Below are 23,028 nucleotides of genomic sequence, written 5' to 3' on the forward strand. Positions count from 1 at the left end.
CAAGACACTGTGCTTTTACTAGTTCATGCAATTTTTACATTCAGCCTTACATAGAGTCCCACTGAAATTATTAACCTATCAACAGATTTCAGTGAATATGCTGGGTCTTGCAGGTTGAGAGATACTCATTGTAAAGGCTATCTGCTCTAGCTTTTAAAGGTTAGGGTTCCAGTCATTACCTTAAAGGGGATGCCCAACTGTAAAGCAGTGATGGCTTATCCGCAGGATAGGATATCACTAGTAGATCAGCAGGAGTCTGCAGTCAGGAACCTGGCTAATCAGCTATTCACTGGGCTGGTGTGCTTTTGCACTGAGCTGATGTCTGCAGGAAGCAGACTGCTCCATTCCCACTATAGTTGCCTGGCGTGGTATTGCAGCCATAACTCCCAATAAAGTAAATGGAAATTATTGTTGTAATACCAAGCCCAGTAACTGCAGTGAGAATAGAGCTGTCTGCTTCCTGCAGAAATCAGATTGGTGAATGGGCACTTCAGTCTAGTGAACAGCTTATTAGTGTAGGTCCCGGGTGGCGGACCATCCCGAATCTACTATTGATGGCCTGTCCTAAAAATAGACCATCAGTCGCTTACAAATGGACAACACCTTTAAAATATCCCAATATGGTATTTTGCAGGCAGTTGTCATAATCAGATCTATACTTTGGACTTCAATTTTCAATTACCCCCATTGTAATATCTTTCTGTATATTCATTACATGCTAGTATACAGTATTTATCTCATAGATTCAAGTTGAATTAAAAACAAAAAAAATAGTTGCCTGCTCCACTGGATGCTGTTTCAGGAGACTATTTTCCCCTAAAACCTTTAGACTTGGTGAGTTCCTCTTTTTGGTAAAACAACAAAACCAGATCTATATACTACTATTGTGAATTATGTCTTTTTTTAAGCAATGAAAGTACTGAAAATCACAATAGGCGCCCTACACGCCCTTAAGTGAGATTTATTAAAAAGACTCATGAATGATCTACCAAGAAAATAAATATTCCAATAATGTGAAGCGCTATGTGGTTAAAATGTGTTACAGTAGTACATAAGCGAATGTTAACATGATAATGTATATATCCATCAGTTACATGGAATTTTTCACCTTTGTATGATTATTGGTGCATACAGTACTTGAAAAAGGCTGTCAGCATAATTGGGACTTAATGAGTACGCAACATTCTCTATGGCTTACGCCTACATTTTCATGCTTGAGATGTGCTTTCTCATCCATTTCAATATAACATTTCAAATCAAAGTAATCCCAGGAGTAACATAGCTAGTTGTAAAGCATGTTTTACCTCTAATTTTCTATTATAATGGATTACAACATCATCCCTTCGCTGCCTATAAGAAATGTTATCTGCTTCCATTTCCTTTCACTTGTGTAATGACTAGTACAGCTGTTTTTGGTGTTCTTTTCCCTTTTCTTTCTTTCTGTGTCAAACAGTCAGAACTTACCTTTTCAATTCTGTACTTAAATCTTCAATATTATCATGATCCCAGCTGCGTCCATTTGCTTTTACCATGTGAACAACTACCAAAGCTTCGTAGAGCTTCATACTATCTGGGGAAAAAAGGACTGGGATATCCAGCTTTTCCTTGGCAGCTAAGGAAATGCCTAAACACAAGAATCTCAAGTCAATGTTATATTTATTTTAAGAAAAGTGCAATTATTTTGATTAAAGGAACATAGAAGACAAGAAATATACGGTATGATGAGAATATGCTGAATATTTAAAAAGGTTTTCTGAAAAAGAAAATTAATGATTCATCCATAAGGTTGCCTGTGACTAGTGGAAATCCAATCCCTTACAGAATATTTAAAAAAAGTGAAAAAAGGAATACTGACCTGTACAGCACTAACATATGGTACCATTGGTACCATTTCCTGGCACATACTGCACATTTGGTGTGAACATTACCTTACATCAATGCATCCAATGTAAAGGCTTGTGTAAAAGTGTAAACCTATCAACCATAAACAACTTCTTCAGTTGCTACTGATGGTAGAGATCTTCCTTTTTTATGAATCTATATTCTTCCAGTGTCTTATGAAATTTCTCATCATAAATATGGATATTTTGTTATCAGCCTGTGTTATGACTACACAGTAACAGTTTGATACAATCGCATGTTTATAAACAGGAAGGTAAGAATGGCAAGCTGTGAAATCAACACAGTTTTCGAAATGTATATCAGCACATATTGTTAAAGCTCATTAATCTTGTTCTATGAGGAAATAGAACACTGAACATTTCTGACAAAGGAAAATGAAAGAGTCTTTGTTTCAGGTACAATTGGATTTTTAGACATGCCTGAATTGTTTGATCAGATGTGACAGAGAATTTAATCTTTACTGTTTAATACTATTCCTAGGCCACATGCACACTTGCGCCCCCACCTCTGGCAGATTTCCACTGTTTGGCTCCTTCCCCGGAACTCAACAACAAAAACACCAGAACCAGCATATGCTGAATCCAAGCAGTGCCAGACAGACCTCACTGACTATAATGGAGTCCCTTCGGCTTCTGGCACGCTGGCAAAAATTTTCCTGGACAAAACAGAGCAGTTTGCTGCATTATTTCATCCAGGATTTTTTACTGAGTCTACAGCGGAGGCTCTGAAGGGAGTCTCTGATGCAGATATGAATGTAGCCTTATTCTTACAGTATATTGCAATTTATTTCTTATAATTAAATATAAACATTGGAATATAGCATGATCCTTCCCCTATCTGGTAGAAATTATTAATGTCATGTTAACAGATATATGACTGTCTTATAACATACATCGTAACTGTCTTATAATGTTAGCAAGAAGCAGAGGATAGTTGGAGGAAGTATGAGTGCTGGACCATACTGCACAGGCTTTGTTTGTAACCTATGACAATAGAGACACACAGATCTGCATAAGAGCTGTCAAAAGAAAACAGTAGGCAGTAGGCAGCACACGGAAGAGAAGGGGCCCCTATAGCAAAGATCAAACTGGTCCTCCAATTATGGTGACAAGTTATGCCATCCAAACTAATAGGTCCGGGTGTGTGTGTTTCCTCTTGAAAATCCTAATAATATAGTTCTTCTGGAGAGAGAAATACTGCATTGGTTTTCACCACCTAATAGCAAAGAGCATGGGTCAAGACAGGGCTGGGCCCCATAGCAGCTGCAGAGGGCCTTCACACTTAATTTATTTGTTGTAAATGCTGACTTTTTTGTTTCTTTTTATGTGTAGTGGCCTGGAGGGTCCTCCAGGATAGCCACACAGTCATCAGTCCTAAAGCACCTGGCTATGTGCTCCTGTGGAGACATAGAAGGTGTCGTATGTGAGAAAGACCCTGTCTTTCCCTTTTCTCCACAGGGTTAGTCTATCTGCCTGGCAAACAGCTTGCTGCTGATTGGCTGCTTTTCATTAGATCTCTGATTGGTAGAGGAGGAAGGGTGAGATTCAAGAGCAGGAAAGTGAGCAGGGTGAGGCAGGATGTGAGGAGGAGTTTGGAGAAAAGTGAGGGAGTTTGAACAGGAAGAGAAGGAGGGGGTAGTCGGAGTGAATAGGAGAAAGAGGAGGTTGTGACAGAAGGTGTACGGCAGAGGTGCAGAGGAGTAACGTTGTCCGGAGTGAAAAGCAAAGACTTCCACCCTTCTAAAACAAGTGCAGTGTGGAGGAGAAAAAACTGGGACCCATCTACACAACAGCACAACCCCCTGTTAAAAGTAAAGCCAGGGAAAGTGAAAATGGCCCATCTCTAAATAACTCAATAATCTATCAAGTAATCGTTTGGAAATTTACCCTCAGATTACTAGGACTGTGGGGATTACTTCCTGGGTAACTGGAAATACAAAGAGAGAGATCATTTTAAGATAAATCTGTATTGTGTTATCCTGATTATTGCAGCAGCATTACTGTGGACTGTACAATTGTGTTCAACCGTTACAAATAGCTGAAGTAAACTGTGTACCATCGGTCTGCAAATAAGGCTACTATAAGTGTTATCCTTAGCAAACCCTTTTTGCTATTGCACGTGACTAAACTAGGCCCTTCGCCGCCATTGTTGGGAGAGGTAACAGAGCCACCCATGACATCCATCTTGTTTTCCCCATGTTCTTCCCCACCTTGGCTTGCCTCCGCTCGTTTGTCACATATGCATTGCATTGGTGGGGGAGTGGCTATCCTCACTTTTGTCTTGCACTCCATTTAAACACTGCAGAAAATAGCAATAAACTTGCCACCAAAGTATTCCTTGGATCCTGTTCAGCTGCACACTTGGATCCCAAAATCCATTTGTTTGACAATGACAAATAAAGTAGAACAACCATATAATCTCCAAATGTTTCAATGCTTTATCCAAACTCTTTCAATAAATAGAGACAAGCTGAACACCCAGTGTGAACACGGTTCATAACTTGTTTAAAATGCAGTCCAAGGTATGGAAGGCAGGAGATATGGTGTAATCAATTCTGAGCCACAACAAAGTTTCAGGGACACATTTCTTTCCTCATGGATGAAAATAAGACCAGCTGCACACAACCGGATTTGAATTGTAGAATCCGTGGTCAATCCGCATACATTGAAAGAACAGAACATTTGCATGTCTGCCCACATGAGTGAGAACGATTGCGATTTCCACGAGCGGATTTAAAATCGCAGCAAGCTCTATTTTTCTGCGGAATCCGCGTGGACAGCTTCCATTGAAGTCAATGGAAGCTGTCTAACACAAGCCCATCTGCAATTAACATTGCGGATGGGCGGCGGATACCTGCATCATCGCCTACCAACGGCACAGGAAAAACAAATATTTTTTAAAAATCTGTACTGCGCATGACTAACAGAAAGCGTCTGTAGTCATCCGCAATACAGAAAAAAGAAGTTACGCGAGGTCGCTGGTGGGGTCACAGCGGGATTCTGCTGTGGGCTCCCGCTTGTGGAATCCGGATCGCCTGTGTGCAGTCCAGCCTAAAGCTGAGGCGTTTGCATTTTTTGAGGCAGAAAGGAATTTAATATTGCAGCAAGCAGAAATAGCAGGGTGAGTATTTCAAAAGGTTCAAGAAAACACAGCTGTGGAATATAGCTGCAAATGTGAACAACTGAAAAAGAAAGAGATTTGCCTGCTATTGCATGCATTAACCTTAATCCATTAAATTTACAGTGTTTGGTCCTGGGCTTTAATCCCAGCCAACAGTAAAAATACGGTGAGGATTAAAGCGCCTGCTTCTGCAATCAATCAGAAGCAGGTCGAGTTGTCACCTGTGAGAACCTGAAGGAGAAGCCAGGAGGAGTTTTTATCCCCTCCTGCCTTCTCCTTTCCCTAGAACACAGTGCTCAATGAGCGCTATGTACTAAAAAGTGAAAGCGGAAGTATAACTTCCACTATGTGACCTGGCAGTCACGTGACCGCCAAGATCCCCTGGCACAGCAGAGCTACAGGGTCCTAGCATACCCTGATTAGCTCTGCAAGTGACTATGGTCACTACAGGGGATGTTTTTCCTGTAAGTAGGGCTCCTATAGATGCTACAGTGGAAAAGTGTCAAATAAAAAAAAACAAAAAACATGTGATTGTCCCCCAAAGGTCTTATATGACGTCATGGGGTACACAGATAGTAAACAAAAAAATTACATACATAAGTAAAACAAAATTACAGAATAAGATAAAAATATACACATAAAAAAGAAAATAACCCAAAGCCGACACCAACCAAAACTGTCACCGTATGCGTCCTGTAATCCAAAACCATACATATTATATATCAAAACGTCTAAAACAAAATAAGGAACCCATTTACATACTCTATTTTAGTGTAAATACATTAATTTAAAAAAAATAACTATAAATGTTTTAAAAAGTCATTTTTATAGCTTTTTACCCCAAATAAACTAAACAAACGGGGGAAAAAATTCAGTGAAAAAATATTTTAAAAATAGCACTATATGTCACGGGAAAAAAAACACAGGAAAAATAATTTTGGTAGCTGAAGGAAAAAAAAATAGGGCAGTTAAACCACCACATGGGTAAAAACCCTAAAAAGTGTCTGGTCCTCAAGTTACAAAACAGCCTGGGCCCTAAGGGGTTAAGTAACTACTAAAAGCACAGTGCATTTAAAGAGGTTTGAAGAGCACTTTGAGCCCTATTTGTTAGAAAATGACTTGCTTTATCAACAGAAGTTGTATGCACTGTATAATCACCACTCCCTAGATTTGATGTTACTGATGGTGCAACATTTACAAATTGCAATTGAACAGGTTCATGGAGAAATTAATAAGTCGGAGCAAGAGCTGCAAAGAGTGTTTTCTATAGAAGAATGCTTTCCTTGAGTCCACTGCAGGCCTTCGGCCCAAAGAGAGGTGTCATTAAGGACTACATACCCATCCAGTAAAGTTCACCTTGACATGACGGTTCGGCTGACATGCTTGGATGGAAATATGTGCTAAGAGCTTTTCATTTTTATGCGGTTAGTATAAGCAACAGTTGTGCAATTTTATTCAGATATTAAATATGTATGAGGCACATGTTTCTGTTACTGTAATCATCTCCACATGCCCTCTTAGAACATGGCAGACATGGTGGATGTGGCAGAGCCTCTATGAGCTGCAGCGGATAGCAGCTAACAAGCAGCAGCTCTTGATTTAGCAGACCAGTTACCTAAATAGCTGCACACAAACACTATATTTCCTCTGCAGGGACCGCAGCAGGGAATGAGCAGTCAATAACAACTGTCCCCCAGAAAATCAGCTGCTTCCCATATTCAAGGAGTTGTCTGTGATAACTTTTTTCTTTAGTTTAAATAATTTCTAGATAGTAGTTTCCCCAATAAAATGATGTCATATAGGTGCAGTATTTTATATATGCTAAATCAAAGTAAGGGTCTTTTCTAAAGATGAGCGAACACCAAAATGTTCGGGTTCACGTTATTCGAAACGAACTTCCCGCGATGTTCGGGTGTTCGTTTCGAATAACGAACCCCATTGAAGTCAATGGGCGACCGGAACATTTTTGTATTTCGCCGATGCTCGCTAAGGTTTTCATGTGTGAAAATCTTGGCAATTCAAGAAAATGATGGGAACGACACAGCAAGTTCTCCTCTGCCACAGCTATAACAGCTGTGGCAGAGAAGAACGATGTTAGCCCATTGAATTCAATGGAGCCGTCAATACAGCCGACTCCACTGAATGCAATGGGCTGCCGGTGATCGCGGGATGAATTGTCGGAAAGGGGTTAAATATATAAGCCCTTTCCTGCAATTCATCCAGAAATGTGTAAAAATAAAAAATATATATATACTCACCTGGTGCCGACAGACGGAGTTCAGCGCGGCAGGCTGCAGTTCTCCTGAACTGCTCTGAACAGCTGTGAGTAGTATTCAGCAGCCGGGGATTTAAAATCCCCGCCTGCTGAATAAGATGCCTCTGAATGGTCACAGCCTGACCAATCAGAGGCCAGCCCTCACTCACACCCATTCATGAATTCAGTGGAGTCGGCTGTATTGCCGGTTCCATTGAATTCAATGGGCAAACATCGTTCTTCTCTGTTACAGCTGTGGCAGAGAAGAAGGATTTGTCTTCTATATGTTCTCAATGGGGTTGGCGCTGCTGCCGCCGGCCCCATTGAGCGCATATAGAAAAGATTTCTCAGGGAAGAAAGTTAAAGTAACCCGAACATCCGAACATCGTGTGGTGTTCGTTACGAATAACGAACATCCCGAACACCCTAATATTCGCCCGAGCATCAAGCTCGGACGAGTACGTTCGCTCATCTCTAGTCTTTTCCCTTTTTTTTTACCATTTCCATTTTGCTGTTCCGTCATGGGAACTGCAAAACATAAAGAAAATGTTTTACAGTCTATAGAAAGGTATTGAAGAAACTGAACACCTTCAATTTCAATTTATTTCTCTATTTTCCGTCTCCATTCCCTTTTCACACTGGAACAAAACAGCAGGCAGTGACTGTTGCTGCTCAGTGGCTAGCACTGCTGCAGTCCTGGGTTCAAATCTCACCAAGGACAGCATCTGCATGGTCAAAATTGAGCCCAGAACTCCAGCACTGCAAGGCAACAGTACTAACAACTTCTTCTTCCTTCGCCAGAGGAGAAGGAGAAAAAGAACAAACACAAAGAGAACATACAAACTTTATGCAGATGTTGAACTTAGTGAAATTTAAACCTGGGACTTCATCAGTGCAAGGCAACAGTGCTATCCACTGAGCCACAATCATTGATGCAGGGGTCCTGAAGGAAGCATAAAAACCCCCTGTAGTGTAGAAGCGCAACATCTACTGAAACCGAATTATTTTCAATGCTCTGAGGTGGAAAGCATTATATCTGCTTTTTGACAGATTTATTTTATAAATGTGCCAAAAAAAATGTTAGAAATGCTTCCCATTTTATCTTTATTTTGCTGATTTTAGTTTTTTAGTAAAACTGAACCAGTCTAAAAACACTAATGTGACCATAGCCTAAATTATTCCTAACCATTTTTCAAGCACTTATGACAACTAAGGGCGTAAGAATAAATCTAAGAGCTTGACATTGCACTTGGGATAACATTTTTTGTCACATTTTCGTACCAATTTCTCATAAATTCAAATATCTGCCTGTATGCTGACTTTAGAAGTTCGGGATAAGCACTAATCATCTTTTGTTTATTTTGCATTCAAAATAAGCATTTGTTTCACCACAGGACAATGATGAAAAGATTACAAATAGCGAGTCATATGCCGAATTCCCAAGAACATAAAATTAACATTACAGGAAAGAGAAGCCTTTAGCTGTAATTTATGCTTTTTTCTAAAGTTCTATATAAATCAAGCAGTTGGATTAAAGAAAAAATGAGCTTGCTTGCATCTACATAAAAAGAAAATCTAAAAAGAAATTGAAGTAATGTCTTTAGAATTGCACATAATTCTTCCAAGTAAATAGGGAGGATGATCTTATTTTTTAAATACAATGGCATGGCAGAGCACTAATGAGCAGTGAAGTTATTCTCCTTTTGGATATTACAGCTGCTGTTATTACCCGCTACATTTAAGATTTTTGTTAGGAATTCTGGTTGAATATTTACAACAGTTAAGTGTATAGTATAATTCTGCATTTTGCTATGCCAAGATGCACAACCCAAATGCGGGCATCAGGACATCCTGAGTCCCGCACTCCGCACCCCGGTAAACAGCTGATTTTGCCAGGGAAGTTAGCGAATAGTATGACATTTCTCCTACAACAATTGCTGCAGGCCAAGTGTAGTATTACAGGACAGCCGTAGCGGTCAATGTAATAGCAAGGCCGCAGAAGGTTGGCCAGGATGGGAAACAGTCTAATGAAAGGCTCTCTTTCATGGAACATAGCGACGAGATCCTTAGCAGGCGACCCTTCTTTATGATGTATGACATAATAGGGCATATAAACATGGGATGCCACCCTGGTACAATTCAAATTCCTTTATCCAAAGTAAGGTGACCAGATTTTCCCAGGGTCAAAGTGGATAAAGGGGTGTGGTCAGGGGCTGTGCTTATAATGACGTATGATTTCACCTCCGTCGTTATAAAAAAATACAGTGCTAGTTAAAAAGAAGTCAGGGAACAAATTCCACAGCATTTCTGCATTCAAAAAACAGTCAAAATATGTACCATTGGTGCAGATTTTGACTGGAAATCAGACGTATATCCGCAGCTGATTTCATACTAGGTCACGCTCCTCGTCACTTCCTACGAAAGCTTCCCGCTGTCAGTGCTTCCCACTTCCGGTTCCCAGCAGCCTGTAGTGGCCTCACCTGACCAGCGGTGTCGCACCTGACCAGGCCACTGGGAACCGGAAGCCGGGGAACGCTGACAGCGGGAAGTCTTCGGAGAAAAGTTAGGGTCTCGCCGGAAAGCGGGACAAAGGCTCCCAAAGCAGGACTGTCCTGCCTAAATCGGGACGTCTGGTCACCTTTATGGATACGACAATACCAAATATGTGGAACTTTAATGTTTACATTTTTTATGCTAATAGGGAAAAAGGCACAAAAAAGGGCTTTTTTAACTTTTTTTTTTTACATTATTTTTATCTTTTTTTTACAGTTTTTATGTCCCTGTAGGGGACTTGTACAATAGCACCTATGATCGCTATGATAAGGCATTGCAGTCCTGCAATGCCTTATCACTTGTATTAGAGATCACATGCACTGGCAATGCAGGACGCCTGTATCTGGCGTCCTATTGCCATGGCAGCCCATCGGGCTCTATGAGATTACATCGCGAGAGTCAGATGGCATCACAGAGGGAGCGCGCTCCCTCTGTGAACCCTTTACATGCCGTGATCTACATAGATCACTGCAGGGAAGGGGTTAACAGCGGGGTTTGCTGTCCCAAGCCACCCCCCCTGTTGCAGTGGGGAGCCGGCTGTCAGTGACAGACGGCTCCCGCTGCCGGATAGCGCAGGATTTCTTATGATCTCACGCTATCCCCAGGGCGTAACTGTACGTCCTGTTCCATTAAGTACCACTCTGCCAGGACGTACAGTTATGCCCTGTGGGGGGAAGGGGTTAACAAAATCCAGTTTCTATTTGCAGGTAATCTGTTTATTGTATGTATTCATAGATCCCTACTATGGTGTTATGCAGCTCATTCTGATGCTCTTAGTTTTATTCTGATTATTAGTGCCTGTTCAGTTCTTACATACTGTTCTAGCAATAAAGCAAAAATAAAAATCCAACAGGGTCTAGAAAAATGTTGTTGACTATTCTTATATTTCTCACAAACTCCTAAAATACAAAATGTGGAAGTGTTTGCAGGATGACAATTTTCCCAGGGCAAGAGATGTGGACTCCCTTCATATGTTGCCCCATGGCTCTTATAGGTTTTCGGGGGGGGGGGGGGGGGGGGGGGGGTAAGGGTTTATATATTTTTTGTTTTTATGGCTTCATTTTTTGGCCTTCAGGCTACATTCATGTGTGGTGAATTTTGATGCAAATCTTCAGCAATGCATGTAACACAAGGAATTTAACTCAGATTTCATATTCTGATTTGAAGAAGCGATATTGTATTAAAGTAGAAGAAAGCTAAAGGGCTATTATGGCGAAAACACATTTTTCTATCTCTGCCTCCCCTTACCTGATTGTCACACTCTGGTGGTCTCCTCTGTGTATTGCAGCCACTTTCATGCAATGAAGCCTCCATCTTAATAAGGCTAATTTTTTACTGCACATATATCCAATAATGCATCAGCACAGCATTAGCCAAGGCTATGCTATTTGTGCCTGCTGGAGGGCACAGTTTAATTATCATTACCTTTTATATTCACTTAAATAAGCAAAAGACCATAAGCATACAGTCAGGAGAATGAGCTGTGATCTCCTCTATTATAACTGTGTGACAGCAGCTGTGATTATTATCAGTAACTGTGATAGGAGTGTCTATGTCCCCCTGTAGGCAGCTTCTGTGGTAGGGATCGTGTAACAGCATCACACAAACGGAGAAATGGACTAGAAAATGAATCTATAACCCCAAGTACATCTGAGCTGGTCATTACTGAGATCACATGACCATCTAAGCCTGGGAGTTTCAGTCAGAAAGAAATTACTAACCAAGGTAACACTAGCTCATATATATATATATATATATAGGTTAGATAGCTATATAAGCTATATATAGAAAAAAGGATATATGTATGTGTTGTGTATGTGCCACCATAACTCATAAATGCCTGCAGCAATTTGAACCAAACTTTTTTTTTTTTGGGGGGGGGGGGGTGGGGGGGGGGGGTAAGGCAGCCCCACTACCTCTGGGGGGGAGAGGGGGGGAATGCCTGAATTACACTTGAGCAGATGGTTTTTATTTCACAGTCTTATCTAACACAGACCTATTACACAGACCTCCTGCTCCTTAGACAATACGGACAACCTCTTCCTCGGCTCCAACTACCACACAGCTTCCCACCAGCACTAAGCCACTATGCACCACACAGAAATGAGCCCAGCACTCGCACTTATGAAAGCTATCTAAAATGAAATCTGTGTTGCCCATAGTAACCAATCACAGCGCAGCTTTCATTTTACCTCAGCAGTATAACAAGTGAAAGCTGAGCTGTGATTGGTTGCTATTGGCAACAAAAATTACAGGGAAAGTCAGTGAGTTTTTGATTTTTAATTACACCAGTATTACACTGGCCTCCTGCTCCTCAAATAATAATATTTTACACAGACAACTTCCTCCTCCTCAAATACTAATATTACACAGACGACCTCCTCCAGATATACTAATATATTACACAGACCGCCTGCTTCTCAGATATTAATATCTTACATAGGCGACCTACTCCTGATATACCAATATATTACACAGACGACCTCCTCCTCCTCATGCAGTAAGATATTATACAGGCGACCTCCTCATCATATACTAATATATTACACAGATGACCTCTTCCTCCTCATATACTAACATATTAAATCATTACACACATATATACACACACACAAATATTTAAATTATTTTTGTGTCTAAAAATAAAATACACGGGCAACGCCGGGTAATCAGCTAGTCAAAAAATAAAATATCAGCGGAGAGGCCCTTTAAAACAGTAAGAGAGATTATGACATACTGTAGATATGTAGAAAATAAATTAACAGACATGTGATCTTTGTATATGAACCAGAATTAAAAGGTACAATACCTGCACATAAAGTAAGATGCTAAAACCAATGTGCTACAGTATTTCCACAACAAGTTGCTTAGAATAAATACCTTGTGTTTGCTTCAGGGGCAAACAGAATGCTGGCTCTTTATTGATGGAATGGCGCAGAACAGATGCACTAAGCCGATGCATGGTCTGTTCTTGATCTGAAATATGTAACAAAAAAGATGGAATATTTTCTTATACTTCAATGTCAAATTCAAGGAAATAAATTCACTGATGGTTGAAATGTGATCAAAGGCCTTTTCTAATGAAAGTACTTCACGGATGAATGTTCTTCAAAGTACACTCTCAAATAGGAGGTGACAGCATCTCCCTTCCCTTCCTTTTCTCTTTGCATTTTTAATCATGTTGCTTGTCATGCTTGTGATAATTTGAGGTTTTAACCTGGAAATCATACTAACTATCCTTACTACAAATTACAAAAGTAATCAAATAGCATGAAAAATATTAAAAGACTAAAATGGGATAATTAAAAAATGAGGCATAACTTTCACATTACCTTCAGATATTCTGTCTTCCAAATCATAAATGTTGTCATACTGATATCTTTCATAAATTCTGTGAACATATTAATATTTACTATGCGTTTTAACAGGGCGGGCAATGTAGTTCTTAATTAAATCCAGTTTTAGAAAGCTTTTGTCAGCAGGTAGATTTTCTGTGTCCCTTGTTTATTGCAGATTTGTGATACTATTAGTTCTGCTTAACTACGGTAATAATCTGCTATTATACCAAGCAGCTGAGAATAATATTGTGTAGTGTGCAATAGGTCACTGGAAAGAATACATGAGAAAGAGTCTGCTATGCTTAAAGGGGTTGTCCCGCGCCGAAACGGGTTTTTTTTTTTTTCAACAGCCCCCCCGTTCGGCGCGAGACAAACCCGATGCAGGGACTTAAAAAAAAAAACGCACAGCGCTTACCTTAATCCCCGCGCTCCGGTGACTTCTTACTTACCGGTTGAAGATGGCCGCCGGGATCTTCTCCCTCGGTGGACCGCAGGGCTTCTGTGCGGTCCATTGCCGATTCCAGCCTCCTGATTGGCTGGAATCGGCACGTGACGGAGCGGAGCTACACGGAGCTGATCTCCGGCACGAGCGGCCCCATTGAGAAAAGAAGAAGACCGGGACTGCGCAAGCGCGTCTAATCCGGCGATTAGATGCTGAAAATTAGACGGCTCCATGGAAACGAGGACGCTAGCAACGGAGCAGGTAAGTGAAAAACTTCTGATAACTTCTGTATGGCTCATAATTAATGCACAATGTATATTACAAAGTGCATTAATATGGCCATACAGAAGTGTATAGACCCACTTGCTTTCGCGGGACAACCCCTTTAAGGCCCAATGTCCACATGCAGATTTTATTTTTAAAATTTGCACGTGGCATCCACACGGGAGATCCGTGCGTCTTGCTGCCCATAGGGATGTATTAGCATTCGTAGGGCAGCTAAAAGCATGCGGATGTGATTTCTTCCCGGCGTGTGGGTCTCCTGCACAGACGGCTCCCGTGGCTTCCAATGAAGTCAATGGAAATCAATGTACCCGCAGCACACCCGCAGTTGTCACTGTGCTGTGCCGCTGGTACTCAGGAGAGTAGAACATTTAGATTAAAAAAAAGTGTGCATGGCGCATGCAAGTGGCACGCTGTCAGCGTACCGAGCACATCCGCCGGGCAGAGGAAAAGAATATCCGTCCACGATGAAGGAGAGACCTGCAGCGTCCGGAGAGGAAAGCACGGATACCACTGCAGTGGAATCCGTGCGTGCAAGTGGACATGAGGCCTAAAAGTCCACTGATAGTCTTGGTGATCATGATGCTCCCTTGTAAAGTATATAGTGTATATGCTCAATATATGCCATCTGTCAGCCATCGTCACTCATGGGCTTCCAGGTGTAAAAAAATGTACACGTTTAAAGGAGATGTCTCGAGGAAGCAGTGAATTTTTTTTTTTGCCCAGTCCCCCTAATTAAACATACATTACTAATTCCCCCTGTAAATTACTTTCCTAGCTGGTTTCTACTTACCGTTCCAGCGTTTCAGCAACTTATAAAACTTTTTCCCAAGATGGCCGCCAGCTCTTTTCGCATCGCTTGCTGTAGCTCCCGAGACGCTACGAGCTGTGTCTCCATGGCAACCAGACGCCCTGCAGCCGCCGACCAGACCCCTGGAGTGAACACGGCCGACCTGTCACCCACCGCCAGGCAGAAGGTAACCGGCGCAGCCCCCCCCCCCCCGACCCAGCGACAGCCCCCCCCCCCCGACCCAGCGACAGCCCCCCCCCCCCCAGCCCAGCGACAGCCCCCCCCCCGGTCCAGCGCTAGTTCCCCCGGAGCAGCGACAGCCCCCCCCATCACAGCGGCAGCCCCCCCATCACAGCGGCAGCCCCCCCGGCCTAGCGCTAGTTCCCCCATCGCAGCGACAGCCCCCCCCCGGCCCAGCGCTAGTTCCCCCGGCGCAGCGACAGCCCCCCCCATCGCAGCGGCAGCCCCCCCCCCCGGCGCAGCCCGGCGCAGCGGCAGCCCCCCCGGCCCATCACTTACCAGGACAGCTGGACGACGGGACAGCTGGGCGGCTTCTCCAGACAGCTCGGCAGCTCTGCACCTTCCTCTAACAGAGGAAGGTACAGAATGGCCGCTCCAGCGCGCTCCCGAGCAGTGACAGCTCGTCTGCGCATGCGCAGAAAAGCTGTAGCGGGGAGCACACTGAAGCGGCTCGTGCTGAATGGAGAAGACCGGACTGCGCAAGCGCGTCTAAAAAAGCAAGCTGCCGGCGAATTTAGACGGAACCATGGAGACGAGGACGCTAGCAACGGAGCAGGTAAGTGGAATAACTTCTGTATGGCTCATATTTAATGCACAATGTATATTACAAAGTGCATTAATATGGCCATACGGAAGTGTATAACCCCACTTTGTTTCGCGAGACCACCCCTTTAACCCTTTCCAATCCAATTTGTATCCTGGTTTTCCTAAGGGCCTTACTCTTTTCCTGCCGTTATACAACGGCGCTATATGCTGGCTAAAGCCAATACTGCATGAGGTAACATATTGGATAGGCTCCGACAGCAGAGAGGCTGGCAATATACAGTAAGAGAACCCCGACAGATGTTTTCCAACATCAGAGCTGTACAGCCTTAAATCATAATGTCTTTAGAAGTCAGACAGTGGATTGGAAGAGGTTAATACATATACAGCTAGATGGCTGTAACACATGCCTTTGATGGATGCCTTTGTTGGCCATTCATTACCTACTGGCTCCCAGTTAAAAACTGTATATGCATGCAGGTTTTTTTACTTGATACCACAAGATTGTATTGAAATCGTATCATGACAAATAATATATCACTATGATGCTGTCAGTTTGGAGCATGAGATGCACAGTCAGGACGGTGCTTGCAGCCACAATACGGGTGCACAAATGTTAAGGCCAGTTTCACATGAGAATATATTTTGTTCTTGTTTTATGAACCATAGTAACGAGGTAATGTAGACCTATGAATCGATTTACATGACCATATTTTTCTTAGCTGTGTTTTAAAAACATAGCATGCACTATTTTGTCCATTTGTGCCTCTACATTTGCATACATGGGTATTATTTTCTATTTAGCAAATATGGATCCATACTGAGTCGATAGAAAATAAAAACCAATGGCAGGAAATATGGAGGTAAATACTTATGAAATGCTGATGACATACCATTGCAATGTAATCTGTAACAGGTCTGTATTACAAATCCGTTACATGGACGTGTGACAATATGCTTATGTGAAATTGGCCTAATTCTAACCCAAAGAACGGAGACACATGCACTCCATGCTGCAAAATTACTTTGGTCTGTTATTAAAAAAGAATATAGATTTAAAAGATGTTCCATATTATTCAATGGATACATTTAAAACTTTCTTTACACAAATGGATCCCTGCAAATAAAGATGGCAACCCTTGACTTTTCTGTCAATAATATGGGTAGAACGGTACCCAATAAAAGTGTGAACAGAGCATTAAAGGGAATCTGTCACCATATTTTTTAGCCCTCACTGAGCTCACATAAGCTAATGACTGTCACAGTGATTGCAGTAATATGATTGCTGAATGTACTTGTGCAGTTGTTTGGAGAAACCTATATTCAATTAGTAGCACCTAGGCACATAACTAGTCTTGCATGTTTATGAGCTGTGGGCTAATCACACTTACTCCTCCCTCCAATCAGTGACTGGCATCTCTCTCTCAAGGCACAGTAATAGTTAGACAGCAGTCAATAAATTGCTGGAGAGCGAGATGGGTATAGCTAGCCTGTAGGTGATAAATATCTAGGACTACTTCAAGTAGTCCTCTATGCATGCACTGCCATTAATAAAATGCAAGTTTCTCCAAAACTACTGCACACATACACACAGCAGATATATCACTGCAATCAGTGTACCTGTTTCTACATTGCAGAAACAGTAAATCGAAGACAAAATACGATTCTGTATGAATGACACCTGCCTTATACAGGGCAAAACATGGGAACATTTATGAAATGTATGGGATTTAAATCATTAGCTCTGAGCTGCCCTTTTGACTCCTGTTTCGCTGATAGTTTTCCCACCAAATTTGTGTTTACTTCACCTCTTGCCCTGCTCTTGGTGGTTTTGGGAGCCAGCTGGTAACAGCAACTGAGTGGCTAAAACCCCTGACCAATGGAACCTTGTTACTCAGGCAGGTGTTCACTTTCCCAGCAGTATCTGTGTCATATTACCTCCACTTAAAATTGACTCTTTACATGTCTAATTGAAATCTGAATTATAATCTCATGTAATTTAAGGAATGCATTTCGTACAGTATTTCCATATTTTTGTCCCCCCGTAGATATAAAGGGGTTATCTGGACTTTATAGCGAAGAATTATTTTCAGGGAAGCCAAACAGAACAATTCAATATTTACAGAACATACCTACACATATAAAGCTGCTCAAGTTATTGTGTATGCGAAACTGCATTTATAACCTCTAAAATAGGAGTAGCTATATGGCAGATAACAACCACATAGGAGAGAGAGAAATGGCCTTTAGAAAACATAAAGCTAAAGCCAGATTAGGATGAACGAAATAAGATGTCACCTAACATATGAGTAGTAAACTAAATGTCAAAACGTACAAATTATTGGGCATGACCACCACATAAAGAAGTAGGATCCTTTGTGACCATATCTCCTCCAACACATTTTCAAGGAAGTGATTGACATTCTCGTAAGTTTAACAGGCATTAAATACCATAGTACCAGAGCAAAGAGCAGAGAAGACATACAACTCAGCTCTGCACATCTGATAAAGTTTAAGATTCACCGGGTCCCATCCAGATCTTCTAGGAACAAACCAAGTCGGGGAGAATGATAGCTAGGTGGTTTGCCAGCACCATTGCATAAATATTGTTGCCCCTTGTGATCAACACTGAGGCCGAAATTGGGCTGGTGTTGTGCACTCCCTTACCTGACTTCGGCAAAGTGACTATCAGTGCCTCAAGCATTTCTTAAAGGAAGGAGCCACAGGATATTGCAGTTTTGAACACAGACTTCAGAAGAGGAAGCAGACAGTCAGCATAGCGTTTATAATACCCATTAGAGATACTGTCAGGACCTGGAGATTTCAAATGTTTAAGCGACTTAATAGCATGGGTTACTTCCTTAATAGTAATTGGGAGAGAGATGCACTCTAACTGAGCAGGAGAAAGGTGCGGGAGGTGGACTCTATCCAAAAATGTAGAAATAGCCTCAGAAGTGGTTGAAAAATATTACTATCTCCCCTGAGGTTATTGTATAAGTCCTTGTTCACATAAGCGTTGTTTTGCATGCATCCGTGCTGCACAAAATGCAGCGCTGCATGAATGTGCAGAAAAAGGCATGAACAAAGCTCCATGTCTATTGCTTTCAATGGCCCCACCATTGCTGACGGCACCCCCCACAGTGATTTTCAGGGAAGAGCTTTAAATACAAGCCCTTTCCTAAGAATCATCCGTAGCATGTGTAAAAATATATATATATATATATTCTACTCTTCGTTGCTGTCGGGGTTCGGAGTGTCTAGCCACTTGGTCCCCCTGCACTGCTCTGAAGCTCTTTAAGCAGGTGGGGATTTAAAATCCCCACCCGCTGATAGGGTTGTGTCTGATTGGCTGAGCACTCAGCCAATCACATGCAGCATTCAGCCATTCATTGAATGACAGCTGAGCGCTGCCTGTGATTGGTCACAGCGCTCAGACAATCACAGGCAGCGCTCAGCCATTCATAATTCAATTAATGGCGAGCAAAACAACGCTTGTGTGAACGAGGCCTAAAGGATTAAAAAACATATAAGACTGTGCTACTTAGATGAACAATGTGATAAGCCATGAGAGAAACCCCTGGAGCTTCCTGTCCAGACTTACTTGGACAAGGGAAGCTCCCAATTGAAAAGGGAACTTCCCCTAATGAGTCACAAGAGAGAGATGAATATTCATTTGCATATTTTCCCTGAGGTTATAGAAAGATGAGTAATAATTTTCAAATTGGTCATTAATTTTTTCTGTGGATGTGAAATTTTATGGTCTTGACCATTAAGGAGAAAACCAATTTTCTCCTTAAACCTGATCCACTTTAATTATCATTCTAAAAGAGCACCTGTACGGTTGTTATGTATATCAAAATGCATCTGCAGTTTCTCAAAAGTACAGTCACATTTGTGCATCAATAATATTTGTAATTTAAGTTGTAAGCTCGCCAACTCATTTTGACCTTACATTAGAGGGATTCATTTTATTTTGCGACTTTGGAAGACAGATTTGAGAAAAAAGAATAGTAAATTCTTGTTGTCTTTTTTTCTTAAGTCTAACACTATATTTCAAAACCAGCCCTCTCATAAATACCAGAATGTGCTGGAGACAGAGTTAACGTTAATCTTAAAAAAGCTTCCAGCTCAGATTCCAATAAATCCTTATACTCTGCGTGGGAGAGTATATATTCATTAAGTCACCAAGGAGAAAAAGGAGAAAAGGATAAATTGTCATTTAATACAATCTGAATGGGAGCGTGGTCAGACCACATAATGGTTCCAATCTCGGTTCTTATAACATTCTGCAAACCCCGTTGGTTGAGATAAAATATATCTATTCTTGAATAGGTAGCACGAGGCTGCAAAAGAGAGGTGGAGTCCCTTTCAAAGCAATGATGACAATGCCCCACATCATAAAGGTCCATCCTCTTCAAAAGAGGAACAATAGTAGAAGTGGTTCTAGTGCCAGAAGAATGGTCAAGAAAGGGATATATAATGGAGTTTAAATCTCCACCAAGTATAACTATGCCTTTTTAAATTTTACCAACCTCCTTGAAGACCTGAGAGAAAAAGCCATATTGCCCGCAGGGGTATTCACATTTGAAAGAGTGGAGGCGTTTTAAGAAACGCCATTGCGATTGATAAGCTTGACAGGGAATTCCCATTGGTATTTAATATTAGCTGCACATAAAGTGACTGTGAAAGCTTGGAGTTTTTGATGAGATAGATCAGTGTATATATGAATATCGAATCATAGGGGGCTGGTAATTTACTCTTCCTCCCACCCTCAGCAAGAAGCTTATCCTTAGTTTGGTAAAAATGGATGCATGCTACAATTTCATGTGGGACATCCTTCTTAGCGAATGTTGTCTTCGGGATCCTGTGTGCGTGGTCAATTGCAAAATCCAATATAGACAAAGAACGAAGCAGAGTTTGAAACCGTTCCAGCAGGAATTTGGGGAGACTCTTGGGGAAGGATGGGGGGGAGGGGCATGCCTTTCTGATGTCCTGAAACATACTGTTATTTTGTAGGGATCTATCTTCCAGGTCCACAATGAACGTATGTGCATTCACTAGATCATGATGTGCAATTGAAAATTTGCACATTTTCCCCATGTGCGCAGTGAGTGTACCCATGCCATCTAGATTTATTTGCAGTTGGTGGGCAATCTTATTCATATCCTTAAATATTTCTATTTGTAGGGAAAGAAGCAGATCTTTAAGCATATTAGAAGTGATGAACCTGGCAATGACTGCAAGTTAGACATTTGTGCCTCTGAGTCACACACCTCCACCTGGGCATGTTGGATGCCCTTTTTAGAAGTAGGACCTATTGTAATAGAAGAGGCTTAATGGGAGGAGAGGATCCCTCTCTTCCCAGCAGGTCTGAAGAAGATGAGTTGCTGTAAACCCTCATCTGGTTAGGAACGCTCTCCTGTGAGGTAGCAGGGGACAAACATACTGGTGATAAGGAGACTTGTTGTTCCATGCCATCTAGTGAGTTACACGCTGCAGAACTGAAGAAGTCTGTCAGTTTCTTGGGAGTGATAACTTTGCTTTTCTTGGGGGTCATTGTTTTAGGCAATGAGAAGGGAGCCCACTTGGCACATAAGGCTTCCAAAGAGATTTGATGTGAGCACCGTGAGCTGCTATGGAATGGATATTAGCGACAGCTCAGAGGAATACGGCCATTCAGTACAGAAGCCAAGCTTCAACTCCGTCAGCTTTTGTTTTTAACATAAAACATAACAAAGTAATAATAGAAATACACATCTAATTCAGTGCAATTAGTCTAAAATTCACATTTTTCTATGGTTGTTTTTATTATATCAAGGTATGTAATATAAAAAACAAGGAGCGCACAGAGACTATTCATCTGAAAACATTTCTAAAAATATTACAGTTTTTTATATAACAAGGGCATAAGCCAGGCAGAAGAACATGATCAATGTATTCTTTAATCATTCTGAAAATGTGCGCACAAAGCACACACAGTATTCCTTGTAGATAAATACAAGAGAAAAAAGCAGACATTAAGTTGATCCTACATTCAAAATATTCTAGGATGAACAATGCCAAATCCTCTGGCTGCCATTCAGTTTTATTTGTTTTTCAGAAATCTGACACAAGTGTGGCCACTCTCACACCGGTGTTTTTTACAGCGTTTAGCAGTCGTTTCAAGCACCCGCTTAAAAGGCTGTACAGAGCCTCCATTGATTTCAATGGAGTTTCTCAGACGAGTGTTTTAGCGCAGCATTTCTAACGCACGCTAAATTGAACGCTGTATGTTCTATTTATTTGTGTTGCGGTGCTTTTTAATGAACAACATCACCCATTGTGATGATGGGGCGCATTAAAAACACTCTAAAATGCTGTGTTTAAAAATGCAGTATTTGGACAAACACCTATGTTAGAGTGGCCTAAACGTGCGTTTACCCAGAACGATTATTCGAAAACATTGCTGGAATGTTCAAATTTGAATGATAAACATTCAGTGTAAACACAACCAACGATTGATCAACGACAGCCCTCTTGACCAACGTCACATGCCTCTCACCAGCCAAGCCTACTGCACACTGATGAGGGGCAAAACCCCCGAAACAGCTGCCTGTGTATGGTTTTCTGGCTTGGTTTGCTATTCCCAATCAATGTTTTAAAGACCTTTATAAAGGGTCTGACATTGATTTGAAGGAATGCTGCAATCCAATAGGTGGCGCTGCAGAGGTATTGTTCCATCTTCCTTATTTGCATGAACGAATATTGAATCATAAAAATCATCAAGCATGAATATGGAAGCATGAAAATCATCTTGTTCGCTATTCGGTAGGTTTAAATACTGATCATTCAGTTGTTCTCAATCAGTGGTACAGTGAATGCAAACAACTGAAAGATTTAGCGAGCAAAAAATGTATCTACATGCATAAACAGGCTGCTCGAGCAAACTCTGACATGGTTTAATGATAAATTGCTCTTAACCCCTTAACGACAAGCCCATAGTCTTTTTACGTCCTGCCCAAGTGGGCTTTATTCTCTGAGGATGTAAAAACATGCGTCCTACAGAGAATAAAGCCCCGTGGGCTATGGACATGACAGCTCCATGCTGTCGGTGCCCGCAGGTAGCCGACAGCATGGAGCTGTCATCCCGGGCTGCGGTGACCCCCCCCCCGGCATTGCAATCGGCGCTATCCAATGGATAGCGCCGATCACAATAAAGTAAATAAAAGTGCTTAAAAAGTTAGATATTCAGCTGCCCTGATGGATCGGATCCATCAGGGCAGCTGAAAATACTCACTCGCCTTCTCCGCGCTGCCCCCCGAAGATCTGGTCCTCCCGGACCCACCGTTGCTCTTCTGCGCATGAGCGCCAGACGATGACGTCACGCGCATGCGCAGAAGCCCGAGAGCCCCCGACAAATTCAAAATCTCCTGGCTCCCGGCTCCTGAAAGTAGCTGGGAACCAGGAGATGTTACCGGGGACCACGGGGCCCCGTGATCGCCGCTATCCAATGGATAGCGGCGATCACGAAAAGTTTAAAAAAGTTAAAAAAAAGTGCTAGTTTCACCTCCCCTCATGAATCCAA

The 23,028-nt window shown here is 41.8% G+C and overlaps 2 protein-coding genes across 2 annotated transcripts in view; one reads left to right on the plus strand and one right to left on the minus strand.

The window, feature by feature from the left end:
- Positions 1 to 23,028, minus strand: part of CFAP47 (cilia and flagella associated protein 47) — a 508,792-nt gene that overhangs the window by 57,636 nt on the left and 428,128 nt on the right. Inside the window, exons 58-59 of the mRNA XM_066577980.1 lie at positions 12,710 to 12,805; positions 1,465 to 1,624 (exon numbers count right to left, since the gene is read on the minus strand). Coding sequence (XP_066434077.1) covers positions 1,465 to 1,624; positions 12,710 to 12,805 — 256 coding nt within the window. The remainder of the gene's footprint in view (positions 1 to 1,464; positions 1,625 to 12,709; positions 12,806 to 23,028) is intronic.
- Positions 1 to 23,028, plus strand: part of AMELX (amelogenin X-linked) — a 677,225-nt gene that overhangs the window by 49,783 nt on the left and 604,414 nt on the right. The window lies entirely within an intron of this gene.

Source organism: Eleutherodactylus coqui, chromosome 1, assembly GCF_035609145.1.
Source record: "Eleutherodactylus coqui strain aEleCoq1 chromosome 1, aEleCoq1.hap1, whole genome shotgun sequence".
Taxonomy (NCBI): domain Eukaryota; kingdom Metazoa; phylum Chordata; class Amphibia; order Anura; family Eleutherodactylidae; genus Eleutherodactylus; species Eleutherodactylus coqui.